General features: G+C 47.5%; 1 protein-coding gene across 6 annotated transcripts in view; it reads left to right on the top strand.

Moving 5' to 3' along the window:
• The window catches only part of FRMD5 (FERM domain containing 5), a gene marked incomplete at both ends in the record, with an annotated part of 291,583 nt that overhangs the window by 248,689 nt on the left and 14,895 nt on the right, over positions 1 to 27,999 (top strand). For 5 of the 6 annotated variants that reach the window (XM_084239478.1, XM_084239476.1, XM_084239475.1 and 2 more), the window contains 6 exons: positions 5,124 to 5,166; positions 5,368 to 5,446; positions 11,803 to 11,900; positions 13,789 to 13,912; positions 16,709 to 16,796; positions 26,147 to 26,235. In XM_084239478.1, coding sequence (XP_084095604.1) covers positions 5,124 to 5,166; positions 5,368 to 5,446; positions 11,803 to 11,900; positions 13,789 to 13,912; positions 16,709 to 16,796; positions 26,147 to 26,235 — 521 coding nt within the window. Of the gene's footprint in view, positions 1 to 5,123; positions 5,167 to 5,367; positions 5,447 to 11,802; positions 11,901 to 13,788; positions 13,913 to 16,708; positions 16,797 to 26,146; positions 26,236 to 27,999 lie in introns of those variants that run through there. The other variant, XM_084239479.1, reaches the window with a different exon arrangement.

Raw genomic sequence — 27,999 nt, 5'->3', positions numbered from 1 at the left:
TATAACTGCTGTTCATCAGCTTTGCTGCCTGTAGGTCTATGTACTCCCTGGCATCCCATCAAAGAAGGCAAGTGTGAAGAAGCATTCACCCCTCAATACCTCCCTTCCCTGTACTCCTATCCACCACCTGCTCCCTCCAAAAATATCCCCACAAATCCCAGAGGGCCCCCCTTTCCTGAGTTCACTGACTTTCCTCACGGCTCCCAGTGTGGGCTTCATGTCTGTTGTCACCGGGGTCCTTAAAGCCCCAGAGGGCACAGCTGCCCAGCAGGGTCCAGGCCCTTCATCATGACAGTCAAGTGTTGATTTGTTCTTTCATGCTCTGAGCCTCCATGTCTCCAGGTCACATTTAGGGTTCAGTGTCAAACTTAGAAGCTTAGGAAAGAAAAGGACTATATCACCCACTTCCTTTGACAAGCCCTGTCCCATTTTAGTGACAGATTTCATTCCTCCTGGCTCAGCAGAATTTTGAGCATCATTAGTGTTTGGGAACTAGTGTCTGGGTCAGCCCTTCACCCTCTAAAGGCACTACTCTTTTTTTTTTTTTTTTTTTGAAGAAAAATGCATTCTTTTTTTTTTTATTTTATTTTTTTTAATAAATTTTATTGTTATATTCCCCATACAATTGCAGCCCCCCCATTCTGACCCCAATCCCTCCCCTCCCACCCCCGCCCCCCTAAAAGTGTCTCTGGTTCATAGTTTTTGGTTGATTTTGATTTTCACTTTCTTATAGTTATTCATTTTCCTGGTCCCTTATTTAAGTTTTCTAGATTCCTGCTATGAGTGAGACCATCCGGTATTTTTCTTTTTCTTTTTGGCTTATTTCACTGAGCATGATCCCTTCCAGCGCCATCCATGTTGCTGCAAATGGCATGTGTTTATCTTTTTTGAATGCTGAGTAATATTCCATGGTATATATGTACCACATCTTCTTGATCCAGTCATCTATTTTTGGGCATTTGGGTTGTTTCCAAAGCTTAGCTATTGTAAACAGTGCTGCTATAAACATAGGGGTGCAGGTGTTCTTTGGAATTGATGTTTCTGTGTCCTTTGGGTAAATACCTAGGAGTGGAATTGCTGGATCATATGGAAGCTCTATGTTTAGTAGGTCCAGAAATCTCCATACAGCTTTCCACAGTGGTTGGACCAGTTTGCACTCCCACCAACAGTGCAGAAGAGTTCCTTTTTCTCCACACCCTCGCCAACATTTGTTGTTGCTAGCTTTTTTAATATGTGCCATTCTCACTGGTGTAAGATGGTATCTCATGGTAGTTTTGATTTGCATTTCCCTGATGGCAAGTGATGTTGAACATTTTTTCATATGCCTGTTGGCCATTTGTATTTCCTCTTCAGAGAAGTTTCTTTTAAGCTCTTCTGCCCATTTTTTGACTGGATTATTTTCTTTGTTGTTGTTGAGTCTCCTCAGCTCTTTGCAGATTTTTGTGATCAGTCCTTTATCATTAGTGTTGGGTGCAAATATTTTCTCCCAATCAGAGGGGTGTCTCTTTGTTTTGGTTATTGTCTCTTTTGCTGTGCAGAAGCTCTTTAATTTGATGTAGTCCCAGCTGTTTATCTTTGCCTTCACTATCACTGCTTTGGGTGATGTGTCTGTAAAGATGTCTTTGATGTGCAAATCACGTAGTGTTTCGTAAAGGCACTACTCTCTTAACATAAATACTATCCTTAACTCTGGACCAAAGTATAAGACCTATGAACTCATAGTGCCGTGACTCACATGCTTTAGGTTCCATTCACTCTGGAATGATGGACTTTTCACAAAGAGTTTTTTGGTTGATGCTATTTGTTTTTTGGGGGGAGAGAGGTTGGGATCTCAGCTCTTTCCCCTTGTGAAGGAAGACTTATCTGAAAAGGGCAAAATGTATCCTGTTCATTATTTTTTAGACAGAATGTACTTGAGAAGAACAAGACAGCATGTGGATTTAAAGTACTTTAATCCACAAAGATTAAAAGCAGAAGGAAATGAGGAAAAGGAGAAATGAACATTTATGTCCTGGCTGCCGTGTGCCCGGCTCTGCACTGAAGCACAAGCCTAAATCAGCCAGTGGCTACTGAGCACTACGCTGCAAGCCGCACATGTAATTTATTGGCTCTGAAGAGCAACTGTATGCCTAAATTATTTAATCCTTACCACAAATGAGATACATATCCACAATAATAATACCCATCCTCCAGATGAGTAAAGGAAATCTCAGATAAGTTCATTAACTTACACAAGGTAAGCGGCAAAGTTAGCCTCCAGCTCATGCCTGACTCCAGAGCCTTGGTAGTTTCTAAGGTTCACTACTGCATTCATACCTGATCGACTCTAAAGTTGACTGAGGGGTTATTGTGAGGTTAAGAAGAACAAGGAGGCTTGAGAGGATACTTGAGAGTTGAGGGAAGGTGAATCTGTAGAAAACTGTCCTAGATCTACTGATTGATGGTAGAGATGGAGGAGGTTAAGCTCCTGGCTCCCCTGTTTCTGGATTTGGGGTTCTCAGTCTTTGACTCTGGCCATGAAGGATTTCAAAGTCACATCATTAACAGAAGCAAAAGCAAAGTTTATTCAGAGACAGAATGAAAGTTCTTCCAGGGAGAGGCCCCGGGCAGACAGTCCAGGGAAGAACAACAGTGAGAAAAGACAGGGGGCTCTTGGCTTAAAATTGGATGTAGGAGGCTGCTCACGCCATCCCTTCCTGGGGCGAATGCACAGGCACTCACAGGATGTTAGTTTGTCAGTCCAGGCATCAGTTGCTAAGTTATCTCCCCTTCTACTGTACTCCCAGGTTGTAGTGTTATCAGCCCCAGCAGTAAGTTGGGGCACGAGTTCCCCCTTAGCTGCTTCTTGCTCTCCTCAAATTTTATCAGCCTACCTACCTTCATTCTTCTGGGCATTTCTTAGCTCTCCCCAGACTTTATTGGCTCAACTCAAATAAAATTCCTGGGATTATGAGTATAGTTGGCCATTTATTGCCCTCCCTGGGGCACCAAGCATTCTGAATCCAGCCCCAGTGCTCATGTCTATCCCCACATCACTGCGGGGGGATTCAGGAGCGGGGGGATCTCAGTAGGGTCTGCAAACTTTCCTGGGGCCCCTCCAAGAGAAGCTGCCTTACTCTTCCCCCTCCCCTGTGCCTGGCCCAGGTTCTCAGCCAACTTTCAGCCTCGCCTTTGCACCCTTTCAATCCCTCAGAGTCTGAAGATGATGCCATGTTGGCCCATTTACCCAAATGCAGGCGGAAACTCCCCTCTCTAAATCACTTCTTCTTCTCCTGACCCCACTTTTCCCAGCCCGGTGTTAGCAGTTTGCTGGGGACTCTGGGATCCAGATTTTGTCAGCTGCATAAGGTAATTCTGGATGTCACTGTATTCATGGGATCCTGTCAAGAGTCTTCTGTTTGGCCCTTTACATTTCTTGGACAAGCTGTGACAGTTTCCTGCTCCCTTTCCACCCCCTTGAATTCTCTTCCAGCCTCACTCCTTTTTTGAGCTTTTACCAGCCTATAAACTAATGTCTTCTCTATTCCCAAGGGGACTAGCCTTTTTGTCATTCAGCTCCATCTGTCCTCTGCTAATAATGGATCTCTCCGTCATTCCTCTTAGTTTTAAATCTTCCTTTGTTTATTTATTTTAATCCAGTGGTTAAATGTCTAGGTGTGTTCTTTACTGAGGCCCAGATACTTGCTGTTTTCTCCTCACTGTACACAACCCAGTGTGCTCTGGACAGGCCTCCTCAACCTCAGAGGCACAGCCTGGGACCACAGTCGTTTCCGTGCAATTTCATCTCTAGTCTTTGCTTCCCTGTGAAGCCAAGCCGCGGTGGGCCGTGTAATGTGAGAAGGACCTCTTAGCCACATTGAGTGGCTGTAATGAGTTGCCAGCCTCGTGGGAACTCAGATCAGAGGAAGCAAGAGAGCAAAATGTCAGCCCAGATTATCCATGTGGAGCTGACGGAAGAACTGGCTCTTAGTGGGTCCATTAGCTGCGTGACCCACGGCCCGGCCCAGAAGGTGAGAGCTGGGAATCGAGGGAGGCCAGGATGCCGTCTGCATGGCCCTGGCTGCTTTCCTGCCAGAGGGAGGACTCTGCCAAGATGGTACACTAAGTGTAAGTAACCAGAAAAGAGGAAGGTGTGGCGCCAGTTCCTTCTTCCATTCAACAGTTGCTCACTGGACATCAGGCAAGGCACTGGGGAAACAACAGTGAACCAGACCTAGCTCTCAGCCCTCGCGCAGCTTGTATTGAATAGTTTTATGTTATTGCGAAATAATCAAACCCCAAGTAACAGCAGTTCTAGCTCTCTGTACATTGTCAAGTTCCCTGACTAGCATAAAAGCAAGAATATCAATAATGAGCTTTATAAAGTTCTGTAGACCTAGAAAAGATATAGAAGTCTCTCATTGCTTCCTTCTCCCAAACATAATACCATGGGGAAAATTGTTTTGCTACTATGTCTGCCTCTAGGAAGATCCAAGGGAAAGAGGATACTCCACTACACATTGGTTGTGGTAAGTTATGAGAGTTAGGTTTTAAACTTCCCTGGATGCCACAGGTATCCTACATTACAAGGATGGGCAATTAATCTCACTCACACAAAAAATAGGATAGACATCAGGCCATCCTTGACTTCTCAGGAAGCAATATATGATGTTTTACCTGTCCGTACTTTCTAGGGCTGCTACAAATAATCTCTGTCCCCACCTCCCTGCCAGAAAAAAAGTTGACAGGTAGCACAAACACATACAACCCATTAAAGTCAGGATTTGCCTAGTCAAGTCAAGTGGGGCTTTGTCCCCATCACACATATGTATAGTTGCTTGTACCTACTGCTATGCCAGAAACATGGCTCAGAACTTGGCACCCTGTTTTGGAAGAGGGGGCATTGCCAGGAAGCCCACAAATGGCATCTGAAACTGGAACTCTTCCCCCTTCACAGCTGGCTCCATGGGGCTCTTACTTTAGAAAAGCGTATCACTCTTTCCTCTCCAAACCTACATATCACAAGCTTCTGGGCTGCTTTCACCCTGGGCTGCAATCTGTCGAGTTATTGAAATTGGATGAGACCATTTATATTTGACACCACTCCTCATTAGGGTTTTCTTGTTCTGTGTGCTCTGTTTCAGCATTGGTTGGAGTTTACGAAGTCTGTGGTGAAGCAACTGCGGTGTAAGTATTCTCTGAAAACACTGAAGCCTCCTCTTAGGGTGTGTGGGGTGAGTCCTCCCAGTTGTAGTAAATCTTGGTAATTTTTCACTATGTTGGGTATAAGTTGGCCCTAAACATGTGAGGATTTTCTTTTGATGGGGAGGGAGCCCAGTCACCTTCTGGAGAGGGGCTGCCCTCATGGACACCTCTTTTTCTCTGCAGCCCAGCCTCCATTTACCATGTGTTTCCGTGTGAAGTTTTACCCTGCAGACCCGGCTGCCCTGAAAGAAGAAATAACCAGGTGAGACTGAACACACTTACCTGAGCCACTAAGACCCAGAACCTCATAGATCCTCTGGTTTAGTAGCTCCTAACTCTTACAGACAGAGAATACTTCCTAAACTAACCTTCTATATTTCATCCATGTGCTTTCTTGGCTCCTTCTCCCAGTAGAATTGGAACATAGTGAGCTTCTTTCCATCAAGAAATATGAAGACTTAAACTGGTCATCCACAGAGGGATCTGGAGTAACTAATTAACCAGAAAGCACTTTTTCCTATCACTTATAATGTGGCCACTGTGGATGTTCTGGAGAGGGCTGTGTTGCTGCTTATTTTGGGGACTGAAAATAGACTCTGGTGGCCTAATGTACTTGAGAGATGCCAAAGCATGACACTGAAAGATAAGCTGGAAAATACTGAAGGTTTTAAATCCAAGTGGGTAAACTCCAGTGTGCTGCTGGATCAAGTCCGTGATAAACTCTTTATTGTGGGGATCATGTTCTGTGGCAGGCAGACAGCTGCATAGAATGAACCCTGTCTCATCCAGCACCACTTGAGGATGAGAAAGAACCTCTGTGCCTGCAGACATCCTGCAAGAGGGTCAATGAATAAGAGCCTCAAAGCTTCCCCGGGCTTTTGTATATCTGAGCCAAATTCACTCTATAAAAGTCTTGCCTCAGAGATTCAGGAACTTTCTCTAACAGGAACCCTTAATTTTTATATTAGAAAGATACAATCTTGACATAAGTAAAACCTTGATCTTCCCTTATAGAAGGGCAGGGAGAGGAAGTCATAAGTGTTAAGCAGCTAATTTCTGAGCAGTGCAAGAGAAAGCCAGTCCAGGTCATCATCCAGGCCCTGGTCAGTACATCCGCTTCACCAAGTCAGCAAATGTCAAGGGCACTGACAAGCGTGTGAGCCCCTCCTCCCTCCATATGAGTCTGTGCTGTCATGCGTCTCTACTCTTTGCCTCTCACTGTCCACCTCAGCAGCTTCCCTTCCCTAGAACGCCACCTCCAAGTGTTGTCAGGAGTGTGAACCACAGGATTTCAGGACCTGACTGGGAGTCTCTGTGCCTTCCCCTCCCTGAGGCATTCTGTGGAGGTCACGGAGTCTTTCTGTTCACATCCCTGGCTGATCTGAAGAGAGTAGGTACCTGCCCCAATTGCACTCAGTACCCATAATTCATTCCTGGCTCAGAGCCTGCACTCCACCTTCCTGCCAAACTAATTTAGCTGTCAGTGTTTTTTCCTAGCAATATGGGTCCTAAATTTCCCTGCCATCTCAGCCATTCCCATAAAGCCGGGCTGAGAGGAGGGGATGAGGTAGGGAGTAAAGAACTGTGCTTCAATTTATCTCTTGGACTCTTTCCAGATGATAAATTTAGTTGCCAAATCCTGATTAATCTCTTTTGTCATTTTTTTAAGTAATAAATAGATTTCCTTGTCTGAGCTAGAGACAAGACAGAGAAAATGGGGATTAGGCACCAGATTTAGCTTTTAACAGGGACTGCAGGTGTATGAACTCTTTGGAAAGATCAGGTAATAGAAGGAGAGACTGAGTGCAAATGGGGCCCTATCTTGCAAGGAAGCAACTGTCTGACACATGTTTGAGCAGGTGCTCAAAAAAAAAAAAAAAGTTAATAGAATGAATGCATGTATGCTTGAGAGAATAGAGTTTTTAGGTCACTCATTCCTTTGATGAATATCATTTGAACCTTCCTTAAACGAAGATGGGTTGGCAAACTCTTCACGTAAAAGGTCAGACAGTAACTATTTTAAGCCTTGTGGGACGTATGGTCTCTGTCACAACTATTCATTTCTGCCATTGTCATGCAAAAGCAGTCATAGACGATGCACAAATGAATGAGCATGGCTGTGTACCAATAAAATTTTATTTATTGGAAATTATGGTGGCAGGCCATCCTTTGCCAATCCCAGACCAAGGAATCAAAAAGACCTGGATTCAATCCCAGATTGTCCTTTAACTAGGTTTGTGACAAGGCAAACTACAATATTTTTCTAATCATTCACTTTCCTCATCTGTGAGGCAGAGTTAAACATAGTAGTTATCTCATAGAGTTGTTTGGAAGGGTTAAATGAGAGGAAAGTGTTAAATAGTACAGCGTGTGGAGCAGCACACACTTAGTAAATCATTATTATTATTGTGTTATCTCTTCCCCCTGGAATGTAAGCTCCAGAAGAGACTGATTTGTCCCTTGCTGTGTTCTCTGAACCTGTGGCAGTGCCGGCACACACTGTAAGTGCCCAGAACTCAATGGGTGGATGGATGAGTAGGTGAGTTAGGTACAGGATATAGAGGATCTCTAGAAGAATATTAAAATGAAACAAAATCTGACTTCAAGGAGAATGCAGTGGTGAAGGAAGACATTCTAAACTTGATTACAGTTGGAAAAAAAGGATGGTAGAAAATAGAGGAAACTGGGGCAAAAAATCTGAAAGGAAGGTGGAGGGCAAGGAATCTTCTGGAAGAAACTCTTTAGCCCCAAGGCTTTCCCGAGTTCCAAGCCTTTAATTCTAGAAATATCTGGATTCATCCCCACCCTCCCATCTCAGGACACACAATGCCAAAGATAATACCTTGGAGACCACACTAGCATTAAAACAAAATGGAGGTATAGTAAAGTCTCATCGAAATCAGAAAGAGGTAAGTAATGTTTTTTTTTTTTAAAAAAGTGTCCCAGGGCCTCCCCGGTGGCGCAGCGGTTGAGCGCTGGGTTGCGAAGCTGCCCGCGGCCTCTGCGGCGCCGGTTCGATCCCCGGCTGCTCCCCGGCCACCAGAGGAGGATCCCGCATGGCGCGCAGACCTCTCCTGCCGCCCGCTGCTCCCCTCAGCAGTGTACTTCGGTCCTTCTGCCTGCTCTGCTCCCCGCTCTGGCTCTGGTGAATTCTCTCACCCTCCCGCGCTTCTGACTGTACCCAGTGCATGTATAAACCAAACAAACAAACAAATAATAAATAAATAAATAAATAAGACATGCCTCTAGAAAATTAAAAAATAATAATAATAAAAAATAACATAAAAAAATAAAAAAAGTGTCCCAAGGAACAGCTTGTCTTAAATCTGGTCTCAACCTGATAGCTTCTTTGGTTCCGATGGAGACTTCTCTCGATGGCAAAGAGTCTCTTGACTTTTTTAGGACCTTTCTCTCTAGCCTGATGACAAACTGAATTTCCATGGGGAGGAGAAAAAGCAGCAGGCCTGGAGTCAGGAGGCCTCGATACTGACAATTCACTGTATCTCTCTCGACTTCTATCTCCTCAGCTATAAAACAAGAGAATTAGGCTCTGTAACTCCTTTCCTTCCCCTCTCTCCTTCTTTCCTTCTTCCCCTCTCTTGCCTGGACCCCTCCCCCCAACCATGTGGCATTTCACTGTGGGAAACTGTGCAGACAAACTTGATTTGGTAGGGTCATCTTAGTTCATGATGTCTTTTTCATGGGGCTGAGTGGGATTCATGGTGGGGGATGGAGCGACAAGGGATTCTTACTAACTTCCAGATTATAGTACTCACCTTCCCAGACCATCCTGATGCACAATTAATTAGAAGGATGCTTTTGAGTTTTCTTAAGACAGTGCTTCTTAAGCTTAATTTATGTACAAATACAGATCTCATTAAATGGTTCCAAGGTTCTAGAGATCTCATTAAAATGACTGAGCTAGTCCAGGATGGGCCTAATGCTCTCCATTTACAGCAGGCTCCCAGGGGCAGCTATGGCAAAGGCCTTAGAAGATAAGAAGGTTTGACTGTTCCTTCATTTCTGCCTGTAAATTGCTTGAATCACCAAGCCCAAGACTCAGAGGCACCTGCTGGCCCAACCACCCACAGAGGTTGTGCTGTCCATAGTCTTCTCCCACTTGAGAAAGTTTCACATGATCAAGTGGGCATGGAGTCCTGTTTATTCTTCAGTCTGAAAACAAGCATTGGAAGCCTCTAGTTATCCAGCGTGGGCCCGATTACCTTTTGATTCAGACTGATGGGCTTTAAGGGAATCTTACCACATTTTCATTACTCCCTTAGGAATGCTGTAGTTATCAATGACTGTCTAACAAAACACCACAAAGTCTCACTTAAAATAACCGGCATTTATTATCTCACAGTTTCTGTGCATCACAGACTCAGCAGCGGCTTAGGTGGGTGTTTTTGGCTCAGGGTCTCCCGTGGGGTTGCAGTCAAGAGGTGGCTGTGGCTGTGGTCACCTGAAGACTTGACTGGAAGGTTCACTTCCTTGATAGTGCCTTCACATGACTATTAGCAGGAAACACCAATGCCTTGCTGTTGGCAAAGGCCTCATTTCCTTGCCACTTTCTATAGGGCTGCTTCACTGTCCTTGAGAAGAATGAGTGATCCAAGAGAAGGAGAGAACAAGGAAGAAACTGCAACATCATTATGACCCAGTCTCGGATGTCAGACACCATCACTTCTGTTGTATTTTGTTAGAAGCAATTCACTAAGTCTGGTTCACACCCAAATGGAGGGAATGAAGCTCTATCAGTTGCAATGAGGAGCATCAGATAATTTGTGGATGTATTTTTATTTTATTTTTTTTAAAGATGTATTTATTCATGCATACAAGAGCTGGGGCACAGGCCAGAGATGCAGGGGGTGAGAGGGTCCACCAGAGACAGAGTGGGGAGCAGAACAGGCAGATTGACCGAAACACACTGCCGAGGGGAGCAGCGGGCAAGACAGGAGAGGTCTGCTGCACCATGTGGGTAGCTCCCTGGCTGGCCAGGGATGGAACTCGTGCTGCAGAGGCTGTGGATTGCTTCACAGTGCGGTGCTCAACCCCTTGCACCACCAGGGAGGCCCAATTTGTGGACGTATTTTTAAACCACCATAGATACCCTCTTGCCAAGGAGCCAGTGTGGTAGGTGATTAACTCAGGGGTTTGATACTCTTAGTGGACCTGCAAGTTGATGAACATAAAGACCTGCTCCTTGTAATAATATTTCCAAATGGAAAGTCAACAATTCTGTTTTACTCTGTCAGAGACCACCCAAGTTACTGGAATTACTCAGGAGTCACAGTGCAGGGAAGACAGTGTATTTATTGCGAGCCAACTTCAGGAGTCTAGCAGGGCTGAATTTGTTTGTTTTTTTTTTTTTACATCATTATTCATTCTCCTCTCAGGTGTAATCCCCATAAAATTCCCACCACCAAGACACCCATGAACCATCACCATGGTCCCTTGTGCTCTTCCCACCCCTGTTTTGATCCCTTCCCCTGCCCCCCATGTCTCCCATTTATAGTTTGCCTGCAAGTTGTTTTTTCCTAATCCCTTGTTTGATTTCCCTGTGTTCCTATAGTGAACCTGTGAGTTTCCTTCTGACTTATTTCACTAAGCATGATCCCTTCCAGCTCATCTATGTTGCTGCAAATGGCATGAGTTTATCTTTTTCTGATTGCGGACTAGTATTCCATTGTGTATATCTACCACATCTTCTTGATCCATACAGTCATCTGTTTTTCAGCATTTAGCTTGTTTCCATTATCTTAGCTTTTAAAAATAGGGCCAAACAGGGCTGAATATGAATCCTGACTCTACTACTTACCAGGTGTGTGTCCATGAGAAAAACATTTAAGTCTCAGTATCTTTATTTAAAAAAAAAAAAAGATAATTACAGTGTCTGTCTCAAATTTGTTACATGAGAATTAAAGGAGAGAGTGCATGTAAGGGGTGCAACACCCACATGGGCAAATGGTAAGTGCTCACTACATGTCACTGCTACCAGCTGCCGTTTTCTTTCTATCTATCCCCCTGAGTTGAGAGCATCCTATATTTGAAGAAATACTAGCCACAAGTTTCTGTACTTCCTTTACTGGGTACCTCTTCAAGCCTTATTCAAATTCCGAGAGATCTGGTTGATCTGTGCGATAATTGAAGGCTTATCTACAAATGGACAGGTTTTCTTGGCCAGCTGGGGCAACCACTTCCTTGGGCTAATTCCTCTAACATTCCACCCATCAGCCAGAGTCTGAGGTGAGAGAGGCCTCAGAGGCCTGCTCTCACCGACACAGGGTTCTGTCTCTGCACTGAATTGACAGGTGCTGGCTCTTCTCAATGCCCAGCACGGCGGGAACAGTGCTTGCCCATGAAGTGCCATTTCTATTTTGAGCTACAGAAGGAAACTGATGGGTTGTTTTGAATTGAACCAAAAATCAGTTCAAGGCAAAGTACTTGAAAGAGTCTCCGGGGAAACAGAAAATGTGTTTATTCTATGGTAGGTTTTGAGATTTTTTTTTAATATAGTGAAAGGGTCCTGGCAAAGATTTTATAGGTTTGCATTACATATTTATGTCTTTAACACAATCAGAGAAATCCTTTATGGTTCCCTCTGTGTTTTCGCTCCAGGTATTTAGTCTTTCTACAGATCAAAAGGGATCTCTACCACGGCCGCCTCCTCTGTAAAACATCAGATGCCGCCTTGTTAGCAGCTTATATCCTTCAAGGTAATGACTTTTGACAGGGATAAATTTGCTTTTCATGCTAAGTGCTGAGTACATTATTTCCGTTACCACAGATGACTACTTCTTAGATATAAACAGTATCTAACTTGAAGCCGACTCTTAGAGGACTTAGCCTGGACTCCCTGAACCTAGAAATTTTTTTTCCCTTTCATGCAAATCTCAAAGATGTGAATTATCTTGGAATTCCTGTATCTATCTCAGAGACCTTTCCATTCACAGTGCCCAAAGTGAAAAATGTTTCCAAGTAATATATTTCCTGACATGCTGATAGGAGTTGAGTCTGTACCCAGCTGATGCCCAGTCTGGCTTTTTTTTTGGGGGGGAGACTAGCAGAAAAGGAATGTACTGTTCATATATGATCCCTTCTCTATCAATAACTATCAGGGTTTCCTAAGTGCCACTTCTAGATTTTTCTTAGTCCTCAGGCCTGAACCTGTCACTGGCTTGATCATTTTGGGCCACAGCAATAAATTCATGAAATTTCCCTCAAAGAATCTGAACTCTTACTTGGAAATCTGTGAATTCCAGGCAGCTACTTTGTGAAGAGAAACTGAGAAGTGCTTGCCAATAAGAAACTAAAGCTCTTCTGGCAAGAGAAGTATCACAGCTGCATTAAGAATGTGAAAGTCAGCCTATTGCAACTTTGATTCCTGAGATTCCTGTTTTAAAGATCACCTAAATGGAAAGTGTAGAAGGTGCTTGCCAACTCTAGGATACCAAACGATGCTCCTTCCATTTTATACTGGCAATCACATTGGAATGTTTTCTTTTTCCTTTTTTTTCCCCTCCTTTAAAGAAGTATTTGATGTCCAACATTCATGTTCTCCACTTGGAGCTTTCCAAATAAAATCATCATAAATGACTTCATGGCTCGAGGTCACTCCAGACTTCACACCCAAAGAAACCTTTAGTTTCATGCTAAATGATATACTTTCCAAGTAACTTGGAAAGTGCGATGAGTAGATCTGTGCCATAAGTACAGTATTCAGCTGGGCAAGAAAGGCACATTTGGTCCTCCCTCAAGGCCCAGCTGTACTGGTCGTGGCTCCTCACTAGGGAAGCAGAAAGGACAACCACAGAACATCTAGAACTTCTTATCATATTTCCTCTTAGCATCCCATGTTCCTGATGGTCTACTTGATACAGAGAAAGCTGGGTTCTGACCTGGGAACACGCTATCAAGAGCACCACGGGCCACTGCCCTCCCAAATTTCCCTTATCTAAGATCTCAGCCTTAGGAACGGGCTTGCTCTGTGTGAGGGCAGAAGAGGGCTGCCCCACACCAAGCAAGAGATCGAGAAGCCCTAGGACCTGGTGCTCCTGAACACGACACTTGCTGGTCACAGTCAGTCTTCCCGCTCCACAGTCCTCTCCGAGGGGCCTGCCACCTGGTCAGCCCTCGGGTATTTATTCAAATGATTTGATTTGATTTGAACTGAGAGTTGAGTTCTGAGTTTGGATCATGGCATCTTCATTAATTTGCTGCTCAGTCCTTATGCATAGCAGATCCCCTAAAACAAGATAGACTTCTCATCTGGCTCATGCCCAAGAGGTTCTGTCTTCCTGATCAAGCCCAGATCCCTCAGTCCCCTCTGCTGATGGGTGAGGACTGCCCTGCAGGCTTCTATTCTTTTATTGTAAATTTACTTGTGACCTCAGAACACTGGGTCTGCTCCACTGACTGCTTAGAGTTGATACCATCCCAGGGTGCACACCTGGGTGTGCAAGGTAAGCATGCACCTGAGCCTTGCTTGGAACCAACTGTTCTTTGTAAACCTGGCACGTGCTTTGGCTTTTGCTCTGTGTGTTAGTCTCTTGTTTTGCCAGTGATGATCTCCATAACGGTTTGCCTCTACTTTCCTTTTGCAAGCGGAGATTGGGGATTATGACCCAGGGAAACACCCTGAAGGCTACAGCTCCAAGTTCCAGTTTTTCCCTAAACATTCAGAGAAGCTGGAAAGGAAAATTGCTGAGATTCACAAGACGGAACTCAGGTACATGCCATTCAGTTTAGGCCCAGGGCTGTCTCTCCCCACAGCCTGATTATGGGCTCCGCTCTGTGCCCTCTGCTTCTGTGCACCCAGGTCCCCTGTCAGCACAGCCCCAGCCCTCTGGGCTCAGCTGCTGTGAAGAATGTTACAGGCTGAGGTTTAGAGGAAAGAGAATTTGTAAGGAAAACAGAGAAGGACTAGCCTCTGAAAGGTATTCGTTTCACTAAGGTAAATGAAGAGGGAAGCAGCATGAACTGGGAAGAAAGGAAAAGGTAAAAAAAAAAAAAAAAAGAGGGCCTCCCCAGTGGTGCAGCGGTTGAGCGCTGGGTTGTGAAGCTGCCCGCGGCCTCTGCGGCGCCGGTTCGATCCCCGGCTGCTCCCCGGCCACCGGAGGAGGGTCCCACATGGCGCGCAGACCTCTCCTGCCGCCCGCTGCTCCCCTCAGCAGTGTACTTCGGTCCTTCTGCCTGCTCTGCTCCCCGCTCTGGCTCTGGTGAATTCTCTCACCCTCCTGCACTTCTGACTGTACCCAGTGCCTGTATAAATAAATAAATAAATAATGCCTCTATTAAAAAAAAAATTATAAAAAAAAAAAGAAAGAAAGAAAGAAAAAAAAGACCGAAAAAAAAGAGGGCACGCGTGCTCCCCTCAGCCAGTGACAGAGAGACATGTGGCTCTGGGTGGGCAGCTGGGACTGCACAGGTCTGGCCTGATTCTGAAATGCTGTGGCCCTCACATTAGCTTCAGCACTGCCGTACCCAGCGCCAGAAGCTGCAAAGGGGGAAAGAGAGATGCAGCTGAAAAGTTTGAGATTTGCCCTCGGGAAATGCTAAATCTCCTAAAACAGCGTTGCTGCATGTTTTCACCCAAATGAAATAGGATGTTCCACAGAAATTGACTTAAAATACACAGTCGGGCCTTGGGCTCCAGTTCATGTAGCTTACTAGAGCAGACCCCCCAAACTAATGTTACACAATCCACTGTTAGAAAATAAAACATGTCATCATTTTAAAATCACAATTTAAAAAATTTTTTTCAAATGTTTGTGTAACTGTCTTTCTGGGGAAGGACAAACCCAAGGTGGGGGGAAGATATTTCTAATGATTGTATTAAACTAGCTCCTATCCTGACCCTACTCTTTCGCACACTCACTCACGCACGCGCGTGCACACACACACACACACACACACACCCCAAAAACATTCACCTTCACGCAAAGATTTTGCCAACAAATACATCCTTAATGTGTGCACAGACCTCCAGCCCATTGGGTGTGGCAAGATCCGTGTCCCACCCTCTCCTGTGCAGATGCCATCCCCTTTCCACCTGCCTGCACACCCAGGCGCCTCCTCTCACTCTCGCTAGGGAAGTAGCGGCCCCTTGTGGTGAAAGTATGAATAAGCACAGACCTGTGAGGGTGCAGGGTTCATTCAGAGTTTATGTGCTGAGCCAGTGGGAGGCACTGCCAGGAGGATTTGAGGCAATGTCAGAGCAGTGGGGACAGTCCTGCAGAAACCTAATATGACATGGGGATCTCCCAGGATATGATGCCTACTTTGAGGGCTCTGGAGATTTGGGCCAGTTCCAGGGTGAACGGAGCCCACGGGATCCACCAGCACCCAAACAGGGCACCCAAGCAGCTGCCTCTGATGCCCACCCCTTTGCCCACACAAAGGCAAACAGGCCAACAGTTCCCTGTGTCCTGGCGCACTGGTAGATGTAGAAGTCTGCACTCTGCTTACACAGTACTTACTCCAGTCCAGCCTCTTCATAATATAAAAATAATGCTGCTTTTCTCCAACTCTAACTTGAGTTCCTTGAGAGCCCACACTGTGCATATTATTTCTTGGTGTATTTTAGAGCAAGCAGCACAGAGGCTGGTATATAAAGGTGCTGCTTGATTGCTCTCTCTCCAGAGTGACACCAGAGGGATTCTGGCCTGTTCCCACCCTTGGGTTGGCTTGTCTTCCTTCCTTGCCATCACATGAGACACATGAACTTAGAAATGAGCAACCTTCTGCCCTGCCCACAGTGATTGTGTTGACTTCACAAAGTGCCCACTTCCTCACACTGAAGCCATCCCTATGAGAGCCTGGTGGTTCTGTGTTCCGCTAAGGAAGGGAACAATGCTGAAGGCTCTGTCTTCAGAGAGCTTGGTCCCAGTGTTGGTTTCTTTTTCTGTTTGTCTCCTTTTCATAGTCATCACCCTGTGGACACACAGAGCTACTGTGGAGTCTGGGGAGCTCAGAGCTGTCTCTTACTGTGCCTCATCATCCTTTATTCCTGTGTTCCCTTTCGGTAAAAGAATAGGGCTAGGTGGCACCAGCAAGATACACAGTCCTTTCTTTGTATTTCACAGACAAGAAACCCGTGGCCTGTAGCCAACCTTCAGATTCATTTTGTTTGCCTGCATGCTATTTAAAATTATGAAATGCCACATAAAAATAAGTATCTCTGACTTATCTGTAAAAATTGCTTCTAGCAGTGCTGTGCCTTGCTTTCCCACATAGCAATCTCAGCGTTAAGGAGCAGCTGCCTCATTAGATGGGGTAACTTGTGCCAGTTTGCCACAGTCCCCACCACTCCATATTGTTTGACATTCAGCCTATATCTTCCATTATGTAGGCTGCCTCAAAGTTTTTGACCCTAGATACAAATCTCTGAAGTTAGTCCTAGAACAGAGCAATGAGCACACTCTATGGAAAACTGGGATGTTTTTCTCACCCCGAGACCTTTTTAACAGAGCTTAGCTGAGGGGAACCTATCGGAAACCCTGAAATTATCTTTTTTTTATTCCAGTGGTCAAACACCAGCAACATCAGAACTGAACTTTTTAAGAAAAGCACAGACATTGGAGACATATGGAGTGGACCCTCACCCGTGTAAGGTGAGTAGCCCGTGGCTGGAGACGACACTGAACTTGCCCCCTCTAGAGGGCGACAGGTATTAGGGGACCACAAATCTGTGCCTCTCAGATCTGAATGATGGACTCCTATTTTAGTGACAGATGCCAAAGAAAATATCTCATTTTGGAAAATCCCCTGGATTCCATGCTACATAATTTTATGGTGCCACATCAATGTCATAGGGACCGAGGCAAAGTCCATCTAAATAACAAATCAGAAACCGGGACTCCACTTTGGCAGCAGTGGGTAATTTGGTGGAAATGAAGAGAGGAAGAATATGGGAGGCCCCCCACAGGGAATGATCTGAGGCAGCTCAGCAGATGCCCACCCTTCTCTGACCCGTAATCTAGTTTCTTTCCTAGAGTGGGTTTTATTGACTTCCAGCGTAAGTCACCTCGCGGAACTGCGGTGAAATCACATTTAATTCCATTACGTGTCTGTGAGGGTGAGACAGAAACCAATCGGGGAGGCTCTGCCCCAAGAAAAGCTCTGTTATTACTCACAGCACATCTGGCATTTTGGGGATGAGTTCAGGCAGCCACAGGGGAAGCGGGAAGTGCGGTCTCCTCCTGTTTCTCCAAGGCCATCCCCCTCCACTTTATCTCCCCATCCTAGTTGCTGACAGTCATGGTCTCTGCCTCAGCTTTTCTACATTTCTGCATGATTCTATTACCAGAGAGGCCCCAATACCACTGGTAAAACTGATTCTCAAACAGATCCGAGAGCAATAGTATCCAGTGGGAGCAGGAGAACATTGACTTTTTCTTTCTAATAGGAGAGGGGACACACTCAGTTTCAACAAAAATTAAAATACTAGAACAGAAACCAGGAAACCCAGGGAGTGGTGACAGAGTGGCACACCCCTTTGGGAAGTGATGGTGATTTGTTTGGGCTGAGGATTTAGTGTAGATACTTCAAATATGAGCTCTGAGGGCCTCCCCGGTGGCGCAGCGGTTGAGCGCTGGGTTGCGAAGCTGCCCGCGGCCTCTGCGGCGCCGGTTCTATCCCCGGCTGCTCCCCGGCCACCGGCGGAGGGTCCCACATGGCGCGCAGACCTCTCCTGCCGCCCGCTGCTCCCCTCAGCAGTGTACCTCGGTCCTTCTGCCTGATCTGCTCCCCACTCTGGCTCTGGTGAATTCTCTCACCCTCCCGCGCTTCTGACTGTACCCAGTGCATGTATAAACAAAACAAGCAAACAAACAAAATAAATAAATAAAACATGCCTCTACCCAAAAAAATAAATAAATAAATAAAAAAGATTTAAAAAAAAATTTAAAAAAATCAAATATGAGCTCTGAGAACATTCTGACACTCAGAAACCCTGCTCACCTTACCCACCTCGCAGTTTCCTCTCCTCCAGCACAGCCTACTGCCCGCTAAGCCCATTTCTTGGGGGTCAGCGCTGTCAGAAAACATTCATGCCTGTTTATACCTAAAATTTGACATGAATTTTACAAAGGAATTCGTCAAGCTTCCTAAATAAAGGCCTCTGCATAACAGATACAGTTTAAGCTCCACAAGTTGCCCAGATACTATCGGCTGGGTTGTCCGTAGGACTGAAGGTAGCTTTGGGTCAGCTGGCCTCCACTCCAGTACGTGACCCCTACTTAGCGGAGCCTTCGGTGATTTCTCCAAGCCTCAGTTTCCTTATCTGTATGAACAAACCCAGTATGTTCTCAATAACTGCTCCCAAAACTGCTAAGTTGGACTCCAAGACCAAAACGATAAAGCTGCCTAAAAACAGATAGGCTCATCAGAAGGTGCCAGGTCACCCGCTGCATCTGACTCCAATCCTGTCCAGCCCCCTTGAGGCTACACAGTGTCCACCTCTTCAGAGGTAGGTCCCCGGGCAGGCCTGTCACCTGGCAGCACATACAGGCCCAACTGCATAGAGGCGGTGGCGGGGGTGGGGGTTCTCCATGGTTGCCATGGAGTTCTGGAAGCCACAGTGGAAGCCAGCAGGGCGTCCAGACCAAATCCACAGGTGCCCTCGGACTGTGGGCTCCTGGCCCAGCCCTATCTCTGACGAGTTTGTGCATTGTCAGCCAGAGAGAGGTTGATGAGGCTGCAGGAAGGAACTGTCCTTCATATCAGCACTGTGTGAGGTCCAGTCCCACGTAACTCTCAGTATCCCACAGCATCAACTCCTAGACAGAAAGGGGGAGGATTTAGTCGGTGGCATGCCTTCCACGCCAGGCTCACTAGAATCCTTCATGCTGTTTTCTCCTTTAACCCTCATTCCACCTCTGGGAGGTAGATACTGGTCTTCCTGTTTTATAGATAAAACTAAAGTTCCAGGAAGCCAGAGTTTACAAGGCCTTGAGTGGCAGAGCAGGAATGTGACTCAAGTGCCTTGCTGCTGTGATATTCTATATGCAACAGAAGGCCCAGGAGACGTCCTCTGGGGAGAAGGTGGGTACAATCCTCTCACTGGGCTTCCACATTCCCCGTTCCTGGGCCCTGCACTTCATGCTCACCCATGGCCAAGTCAGTGCCCTGCTCATGTCAAACCAAGACTCCAGTTCTTGGTTTCTTTTTTTTTAAGATTTACTTATTTATGCATACAAGAACGGAGGTGTAGACCAGAGATGCGGGGATTGTGGGGGGATGTGAGAGGATTCACCAGAGACAGAGTGGGGAGCAGAAGAGGCAGATCTACTGAAATACACTGTTGAGGGGAGCAGCGAGCGAGACAGGGAAGGTCTGCTGTGCCATGTAGCTCCCTGGCTGGTGGAGGATCGAACTCGTGCTGCAGTGGCTGGCGATAGCTTGACAGCGCCGTGTCTTTAATCCCTGTGCCACCAGGAAGGTCCCTTCAGCTCTTGGTTTCTTCAGCCCTCCTAAGCAAATGGTTTGGGAGCCTTTACTCTTGTCATTAAGTAGAGTCACTTTGGTGATACGCTACCAAGCACTTGCCTTAATGCTGCTACAAGGAGAGCTGAAATAGGCTGGAGCACTCAGTGTAATAAATACTGATGATTTCTATTAACAGAGAGGCAATTACTGGGCCCAGGGAATCTGGGGCACGCAGCCCTAGGGAGGACAGAAGAAGAAGAATCGTTTTGATAATTAAATGAGAGCAGAGCAACGCTTCAGCTGGGCTCTGTTCTCCTGAACTGATTAAGAAGATTCTAGTCTTCCTGTCCACACTGATGGTTTCTTCTGCCCTAGTGTCCTTGTCTGGCCCTGGGACCAGGGAGAGGAGATCCGAGTTCTGGGTGGGACAGCCAGGGGACTTCCAATAATAACCAAACTTGAACTTGCACAAGCTGTCCTGAATGCCTTGCATCCCCAGTCCGAACCCCCCAGCAGACCAGCCTGCCGCCACAGGAGGAGCGTGGAGCAAATGTCTGGCAGCCGAGGGTTGCGTCTGTTCCCCAGCTGACCCACCTCCACTGTGCTCCTGCCAGGGGACCCTGAGAGAGGTGGATTTCCCTGCGTCTCCTGCAGGCCTGGACTGTCACATCTTGTCTTGTTGACGTTGGAACAGCTAGACCCATCACAGATACCCAGTCTTTTCCCACCTTATTATTACAAGTCACAAAGGTGGCATTTATTGAGAGCTTGCACGGTCCAGGCAGCTACACACACTAGCTTATTTGCCGCTGCCAAAAAGATATTCCTGTCCTCTTTATAAGATAACAACACTGAGACTTCGAGGGACTAACTACTGCATCCACAGTTACTGATAAGGACAGTCCTGGGACTCAACCCAGAGTTGTGAGTCTCAGTGCTGTGCTTTCAGATACCACTCACGGTCATTCTTCTGGATAGATGGCTTTTATTTAGAAACAAGTTGGGAATCATTGCCAGTTATATAGAGGGAAAGACTTAGGAAACTGCTCAAATTCTCTTATAAAAAATTAATGTCAGTTCGCCAGTGGCTTTATGTCTAGTTAGTGCAGACCAGGAGAAAATGGATCTCAGCAGAATCTAAGATCAGCCATACAAACAAAAGTAGTGTTTCATCTGCTGCTCTCAGTATAGGAACATTACTTTCATAACCCAGCCACCTAAATAAACTCCCTTCCCATCTTGACAAGTTACCCCTGACCTCAGAGAAACAGAACTAAAGGATGCGAGGGGACTGGCCCTCATCCTCAGGTGGACCCTCGGGGTTGCACTGTGGGGAGGTGTTAGGTTTACTGATGAAACTAAGCACTTGACTGAAGCCTCTCAGATTCTACTGAGAATCCTGCTCCCGAGTTGTTAAGGGTAACACCAAGCCCCTTATGGCCCTTCCACCTCATCTCTACTCCAGTGTCTCACGGCTGAGTCTAAGTATATTGAAACTGGGTGATTTTCATGACAGATCTACTTCTACAGACATAGAAGTTTCACCCACCAGATTGAATAAGTTTAAGAGCGCCCTGGACCTGACTCCGCCAAGAATGCCATGGACCTGACTCCACTAGTTAGGGTGTCCTCTGGGCAGCAGCAGACAGAAGCCTACTGTGCTATATAAAGAGGTAGAACCTACAGGATCTGGGTACAGGGGACCAGGTCACCCTAATTCAAAGAACCAGTCAGTGCTGTGCTTTCCAAAATCATTTTCTGGGCAGAGTGACTCAGTGCAAACCCAACCCCTCTCCAAGAAGCACTGCTGACCGTGTCCGGGCAGTGAGGCATTTGTGTCATCTCCCTAAAATCAGATGCCGGTACTATTTCTCAAGGTATGTACTACTGTCCTCATTTTACAATGAGGCTACAGAAGTAAGCAGAGTTAGGGTCCTGACCCAAGAACAAAGCTCTTTCCACAGGATGAAAACTTGACAAATTTTTTACCTCACAACTGTCGAAGTGAACTAGATTCTTTTTACTATTTTCTGCTGGAAAGTGGGGCTAGTGGGAACCACCGTGTAGCTGTCAAGACCCAAATTTTTTTTTTTAGTTTTTTTTAAAATAAATTTTATTTTTATATCCCCCATACAATTGCAATCCCCTTATTTTGACCCCAATCCCTCCCCTCCCCGCCCCCTACTCCTCATAGAGTGTCTCTGGTTCATAGTTGTTTGTTGATTTTGATTTTCAGTTTCTTGTAGTTATTCATTTTCCTGGTCCCTTATTTAAGGTTTCTAGATTCCTGCTATGAGTGAGACCATCCGGTATTTTTCTTTTTCTTTCTGGCTTATTTCACTGAGCATGATCCCTTCCAGCGCCATCCGTGTTGCTGCAAATTGCATGTGTTTATCTTTTTTGAAGGCTGAGTAATATTCCATGGTATATATGTACCACATCTTCTTGATCCAGTCATCTATTTTTTGGGCATTTGGGTTGTTTCCATAGCTTAGCTACTGTAAATAGTGCTGCTATAAACATAGGGGTGCAGGTGTTCTTCTCAATTAATGTTTTTGTGCCCTTTTGGTAGATACCTAGGAATGGAGTTGCTGGATCATATGGAAGTTCTATGTTTAGTAGGTCAAGAAATCTCCACACAGCTCTCCATAGTGGTTGGACCAGTTTGCACTCCCACCAGAAGTGCAGGAGAGTTCCTTTCCCTCCACATCCTAGCCAATATTTGTCGTTGCTAGTTTTTTTAATATGTGCCATTCTCACTGGTGTAAGGTGGTAACTCATTGTGGTTTTTATTTGCATTTTTTAAAAATAAATTTTATTTTTATATTCCCCATACAATTGCAACCCCCTTATTTTGACCCCAATCTCTCCCCTCCCCACCCCCCACCCTCCATAGAGTGTCTCTGGTTCATAGTTGTTTGTTGATTTTGATTTTCACTTTCTTATAGTTATTCATTTTCCTGGTCCCTTATTTAAGTTTTCTAGATTCCTGCTATGAGTGAGACCATCCGGTATTTTTCTTTTTCTTTCTGGCTTATTCCGCTGAGCATGATCCCTTCCAGCGCCATCCATGTTGCTGCAAATGGCATGAGTTTATCTTTTTTGATTGCTGAGTAATATTCCATGGTGTATATGGACCACATCTTCTTGATCCAGTCATCTGTTTTTGGGCATTTGAAGACCCAAATTTTTATTCCACCTCTCAGGTTCGTTAACTGCTCAGTCCTGTGGCTGCTGATTTCAGGGGGATGGAAGGATGGACTTCAGCTTGATAACACGAAAGATCTGAGGAATACTTTACTACTGTCTCTGACATTTTTCTTGTGCCCACTTCCTTCTCTTGTTGTCATGTGCTTGTCCTTTTGCAATAAATCCCAAGGCAGGTTCACAAGGAGTGTGACGTGTTAGAAGAAACTGGGAAAATCCCAGAGAAGTTGTCAGTGTGGCTGCCTGTGTTTTCGTGCTGGTAGAGATGTGAGGTTCCCCCCTCTCATTCCATGTCCTCGCCCCTCACGTGCCCAGCAGGAAAGGTCCCAGCTGTCCTCTCGCCCTGTGGACTCCAGCTGCAGGGGTTTGCAGTGGCCTGCAAACACAACTGTCGCATTGGACGCGCGTGGAGAGTTGCTCTCCCCATGTGAGACTGGAGCGGGATTGCACAAGCTGCTCTTAGTACTTACCAGAATGACGTGGCATCTTTTCGGGGTTATTCCCAGTTGGCTCCCTGTTCCAAATCTAGTCTAGTCAGGAAAGGCTGTTCCCCTCCCTTCACTCAGGCTGCCTCTAAGGTGTCTGGACGGTGCCAACCAGGTATGCAGCCAGCCAGCCATTCTAGGGGAGGGCCTTCTCCGCCCTTTGCGCTGGCCAGCCGCAGGCTGTCACTGGGTGGCTCGCTTAGATCCCAAACTGTCACAGCCTCTGTCTCCTTCCTGCCCGCATCACTTTCACTCAAAATTCCGAATGCACCACTCACATCTCCCTCTCTACGGCTCCCTAAACAACGCATGACTCCCCCCGTCCTCCGCCAGCCTCCTACACGTGTTTCCCAACCAGAATATTTAAATCCATCGGCATCAGGAAAATACAGTAAAACATTAGGTGGGCTTTTTTTTTAATGATTTTGTATTCAGTTCAACCAACTCAGCTAATTAGTAGCAGCTATAATGATGTGAACAACCACACAGCCATTCGCACGCAGGGACACCTACTAAACACAGCGTCAGAGGCAGGTGATGTCATCTACCCTGGTTGGACCAGGAGAGTCTGACACCCAGAGAAATGCAAGGATCTGGCCGAGGCCTCGCAGGCAGCGGGTGGCAGAGCCTCAACCGGGCCTGCACAGTCTGCCCCGGAGCCCAAGGCGCGCTGCCCACGGGGGTGCAGGGAGCAAGGAGGAGAGGGAGGCGCCCCTTCCTTACGCCACACGGTATTTCCCACCCCTTTGTGTCCGTTGTCTCTGTTCCTCCTTCTAGTCCTTTTCTGTGTCTTGGAGACACGAAGGCCCCTTCCCCACCTCTGCCTGCCCCCCTCGCTGTGGATCGCGTGCATACTTGCTCCGCTGCAGCCGGTCTGGTCCCTGCGGCCCCTCATTGTCTCCTGCGCTCACTGAGGAACATTTCCTCCGGGCCTGTTCTGTACCAGTACAAATAAGGCGAGGTGCCCCCCCTCAGCTCTCCATCTTTCTAAACCTACAGTGCTCGAACTTCGCTGGGTCCTGGCCACCCTCTGTCTGAAGCTGCCTCCCTGCAGGCACCCCCTCTCCCAGCGCTCTCCCCCCGGAGCCAGCCTGCCCTGACCCATCTCTGCCAACCTTGGAGCGAGCACTGGTGCCCCTGGAGGGGCAGTGTTGGCGCTCAGGTTTTAGTGGCCACCACCGAGCACAGGTGACAGGCAGGAGGGAATCCAGCCCTCTGGCTTCACCAGATCCATTCAGATTGTTTTCAAACAGGCGTTGGCTGTGTCCGTGGGTGGAATGTGCTGGCAGCCCAGGGTCTGGGTCATGACAGACCCTGAGGAAAGAACAATAATATCAGCACCTTAATTAGAAATGTTCACAAAACATACTTTGTTTACTCCCTGCTCAGACCTGTGATTCTAAGAGACCATTTTAAGGCACAGCTGTATTTCCCCTTGAGGCAAAGCTCACAAGGCCCTGCGGAGGCCCCACTGTTGATAAGTCCAGTCGGGCTGAAGACTGTGTCCTGAAGCAGGGAGAGACCAGGAGAGCCGGGCAGCCTGGGCCGCTCACTTGCCTCCTGCGGGTGCCTGACTCGGACCCATGGCGCCATCTGCAGTGTGTGGCCCGGGCAGCTGTCCTGCCGGCACACTGAGCCCACGTCCTGGCATCAGCTTCCGGCCACCTGAATACACTCGCACCCTAAAAGAACAGGTTCTCGTCTGAGGCCCCTACCACAAAGGAAGCACTTCTGAGATTTTGCCCATCAGCTCTCTGGGCCTGCCCCAGCCTAGAGCAGGGTCCTGGTCCTCTCTGCCACATCCTCCCGTGAGGGAGCCTCAGGGTCTGTCCCGCCCTGCCCCTCTGCTCGGCAGAACCTCCCGCCTAAGGCTTACAAACAGATGACGGAGACAGGAGGCCCCTGCTGGTTCAGGCCCAGGGGGCTGGTCACGGCTTTTCCACTTTGGTCCGAGCTTTTTTGAGATATAATTCACGTCCCATAATTCATCCTACGTGGGCATTTCAGTGGCTTTTAGCATATTAACAGTTGTACAGCCATCAGCGCTACTTAGAACGTTTTTATCACTTCAAAAAAGAAACCCTGTACAGATTAGCAGTCACTTCCCACGTCTCCGCCCCACCCCCCCAAGCCCTTGGCACCCAGCAATCCTCTGTGTTGCTGGATGGGCCTGTTCTGGACATTCCCCATGAATGGATCCTCAGTGACTGGCTTATTCCACTTAGCATGATGTTTTCAAGGGCCAGCCATGGCACATTGGGCATCAGTGTTTTACTCCTTTTTACTACCAAGTCACTGCCCGCTGTCGTGTGGGACACACGTTTGTTTCTTCATTTGTTGGTGAATATTTGGGTTGTTCCTACTCTTCGGCAATTATGAGTTAAGTGTGCTGTGAGCATTCATTTGCAAGTTTCTATTTGGACGGATGTTTTCAGTTCTCTAGGGCGCATACACCTCAGAGTGGGATTGCTGGGTCATATGGTAACCTTAGGTTTAACAATTTGAAGACCTTCCAAACTGCCTTCCAAAGTGACTGCACTGACAGTCCCACCAGCCACGCATAAGGGCAGCCGTTCTCTTTGGATGGCCCCTTCTAAGCTTTCTAAGGTGGCCGTCAGTATAATCCACAATCTCCAGTCAGAGACGGTAAGTAACGGGCCGGTAGCCTCACAGCTGGCAAGCAGCAAGGCTGGGATTCGAACCTCAGTGTATGATTCCCAATGCCTTGCTCTTCCCTCTGTGACCTGCTGCCCAGCGTTAACCTTGCGTCGCTGATGAACAACTCTGTTTCTCACCCTTTGCCTCTATGCCTGCACCACCCTGATGAGTTTTCTGTGTTGCAGGATGTGTCAGGAAATGCTGCCTTTCTGGCCTTCACCCCCTTTGGGTTCGTTGTTCTGCAAGGAAACAAAAGGGTCCACTTCATTAAGTGGTGAGTGTCTTCACTTCCGCCGCGGGCTCTGTGTGCCTCACCACCTGGGGAGGGAGACGGTTCCCATGTCCTCTGTCTGTGATCGGGCACTTATGGTTCCGAGCCCTCTCCAAAGCCTTGCAGCCACAATGTGACTGATGGAGGCAGTGGTCTCCTCCTAGGGCTCCTATACTTCCAAAAAAAAAAAAGGGTGTTCCTGAGAGCCAACAGCCTCTCCAGAGAGAGAGAGAGAGAGAGTGCAGAGGTGATTTTCCCGGTAGGACAAGAGACCTGGGACTGGTCCAATGTTAAGGAAGTGAAGTTTTCATGAAAACTGAGTCCTTGGGACTGTCAGCTACTGAGAGCCAGAGGCTCTCCAGGGCACCCCGCTCCCTTACCCACCCCCCTATCAAGGGAGGGGCCCACAGTGAACCTGGGGCAGACAGAAGGTGCCCTGTTGGTCTGGCAGGACGCCTTCCTCAGGCTGACTCCTGGGTGGATGCTGAGCCTGCAGGAGCACCCGTGGTGCTCCACTGCTGTCCAGTACCTCTTAGGGCTTAAGTGTCTCTCCCTTCCCCACTTCCTGCCCCCCCCCCGGGGGGCCGCCCTTACACTCCCATTGCTAGCAGACAGGGGCCTCTGCCTCAGCTGAAGCGCCTCTGAACTGCTTCCTCTCTACCTGTTCAGAGTCTGCTCTGCTCCGCAGCTCTGGGAGCTGATGCAACGCTGACTGGTATGTGGTGGTGATTTGGCTGTGCTGGCGACCCCTTTTCTGGCCTGTCCAAACATTTTCAGCCTCATCAGAACAGTTGCATATTCTCCTAAGCCCCTGTGATTTCTGTGCCTTCTTGGGCCTCACTGCCAAGTCTGAGCTGGCCAACTCCTCCCACGGGCTTAGACCAGCGCTCTCCTAGCAGAGCTCCGCAGGGCAGCCTTCTCCCGGTCTTGACTCCTTTGCCTTCTGCGGAAGCTCGTAGAGAACCTGAGGATGGAGCAGCTTCCTGCGGGGGTGCGGCAGGGCACCCACCCTCCTCTGTCCTCCTCAGCTCCCCTGCTGACTTTATGAACATCTTCCCAGCCCTTGGTGATCTTGTGAAGAACGGCGAGATGGTGATGACCCAGAAAGCTGGTGAACCCGCCCCTCAGGCGTGCCCAGCCCGGCCCCATTCCCTAGAACAGCGACCAGTGAACACCCCCAAGGTGCGTGCTTGCTAGGCCTGCTCAGGTTGGCCTCCGACTGCGCTCTCTGGGTAAAAAGCTACCTTTTGGAGTCTCCCGTCCAAGATAATACTGTGCAAGAAAAGAATAAGCAGGATCAGGCCACCGCTTCCCCAGTGAGGACGAGCTGACCTGACTGGACACATCCAGACCGTCAGATGTTCTTGAGACGCCCTGGCCCCCAGGCCAACCTCTGATGGGGTAGCGGCCTCATGGGAAGTCTGGTGGGGGCAGGTGTAGCTAGAAACAAGTAGACACCCCGGTTACAGGGACCCGCATTCCCTGAAGTATGCGGAGCCCTCCAGAAGCCCTGATGCTCACCCAGGCCTCCCAGACCCTTTGCGTGTGCCGGCCCCTCCGGCTCACTTCCTCAGGAAGTCTCCTCTTCACAAGAGAGCAACTTCGAAATAATAGGCAGAAACCCAGTCTCCATTCGGTACTTTCCTAGCTGGCCTGTTGGAGCCTCGGTGAGGTGCATGTTTTCTATGTTAGTCAATTGATAGTTACCGGATCCTCTGCACGAGAGAGTGGTCGATCTGTTGGGAGGGAATCAGGAGCGCCTGCGAC

Source organism: Talpa europaea, assembly GCF_964194135.1.
Source record: "Talpa europaea genome assembly, chromosome: 8".
NCBI lineage: Eukaryota > Metazoa > Chordata > Mammalia > Eulipotyphla > Talpidae > Talpa > Talpa europaea.
Note: the sequence above shows the minus strand (reverse complement) of the source record. Positions and strands in the feature narration are given on the sequence as shown.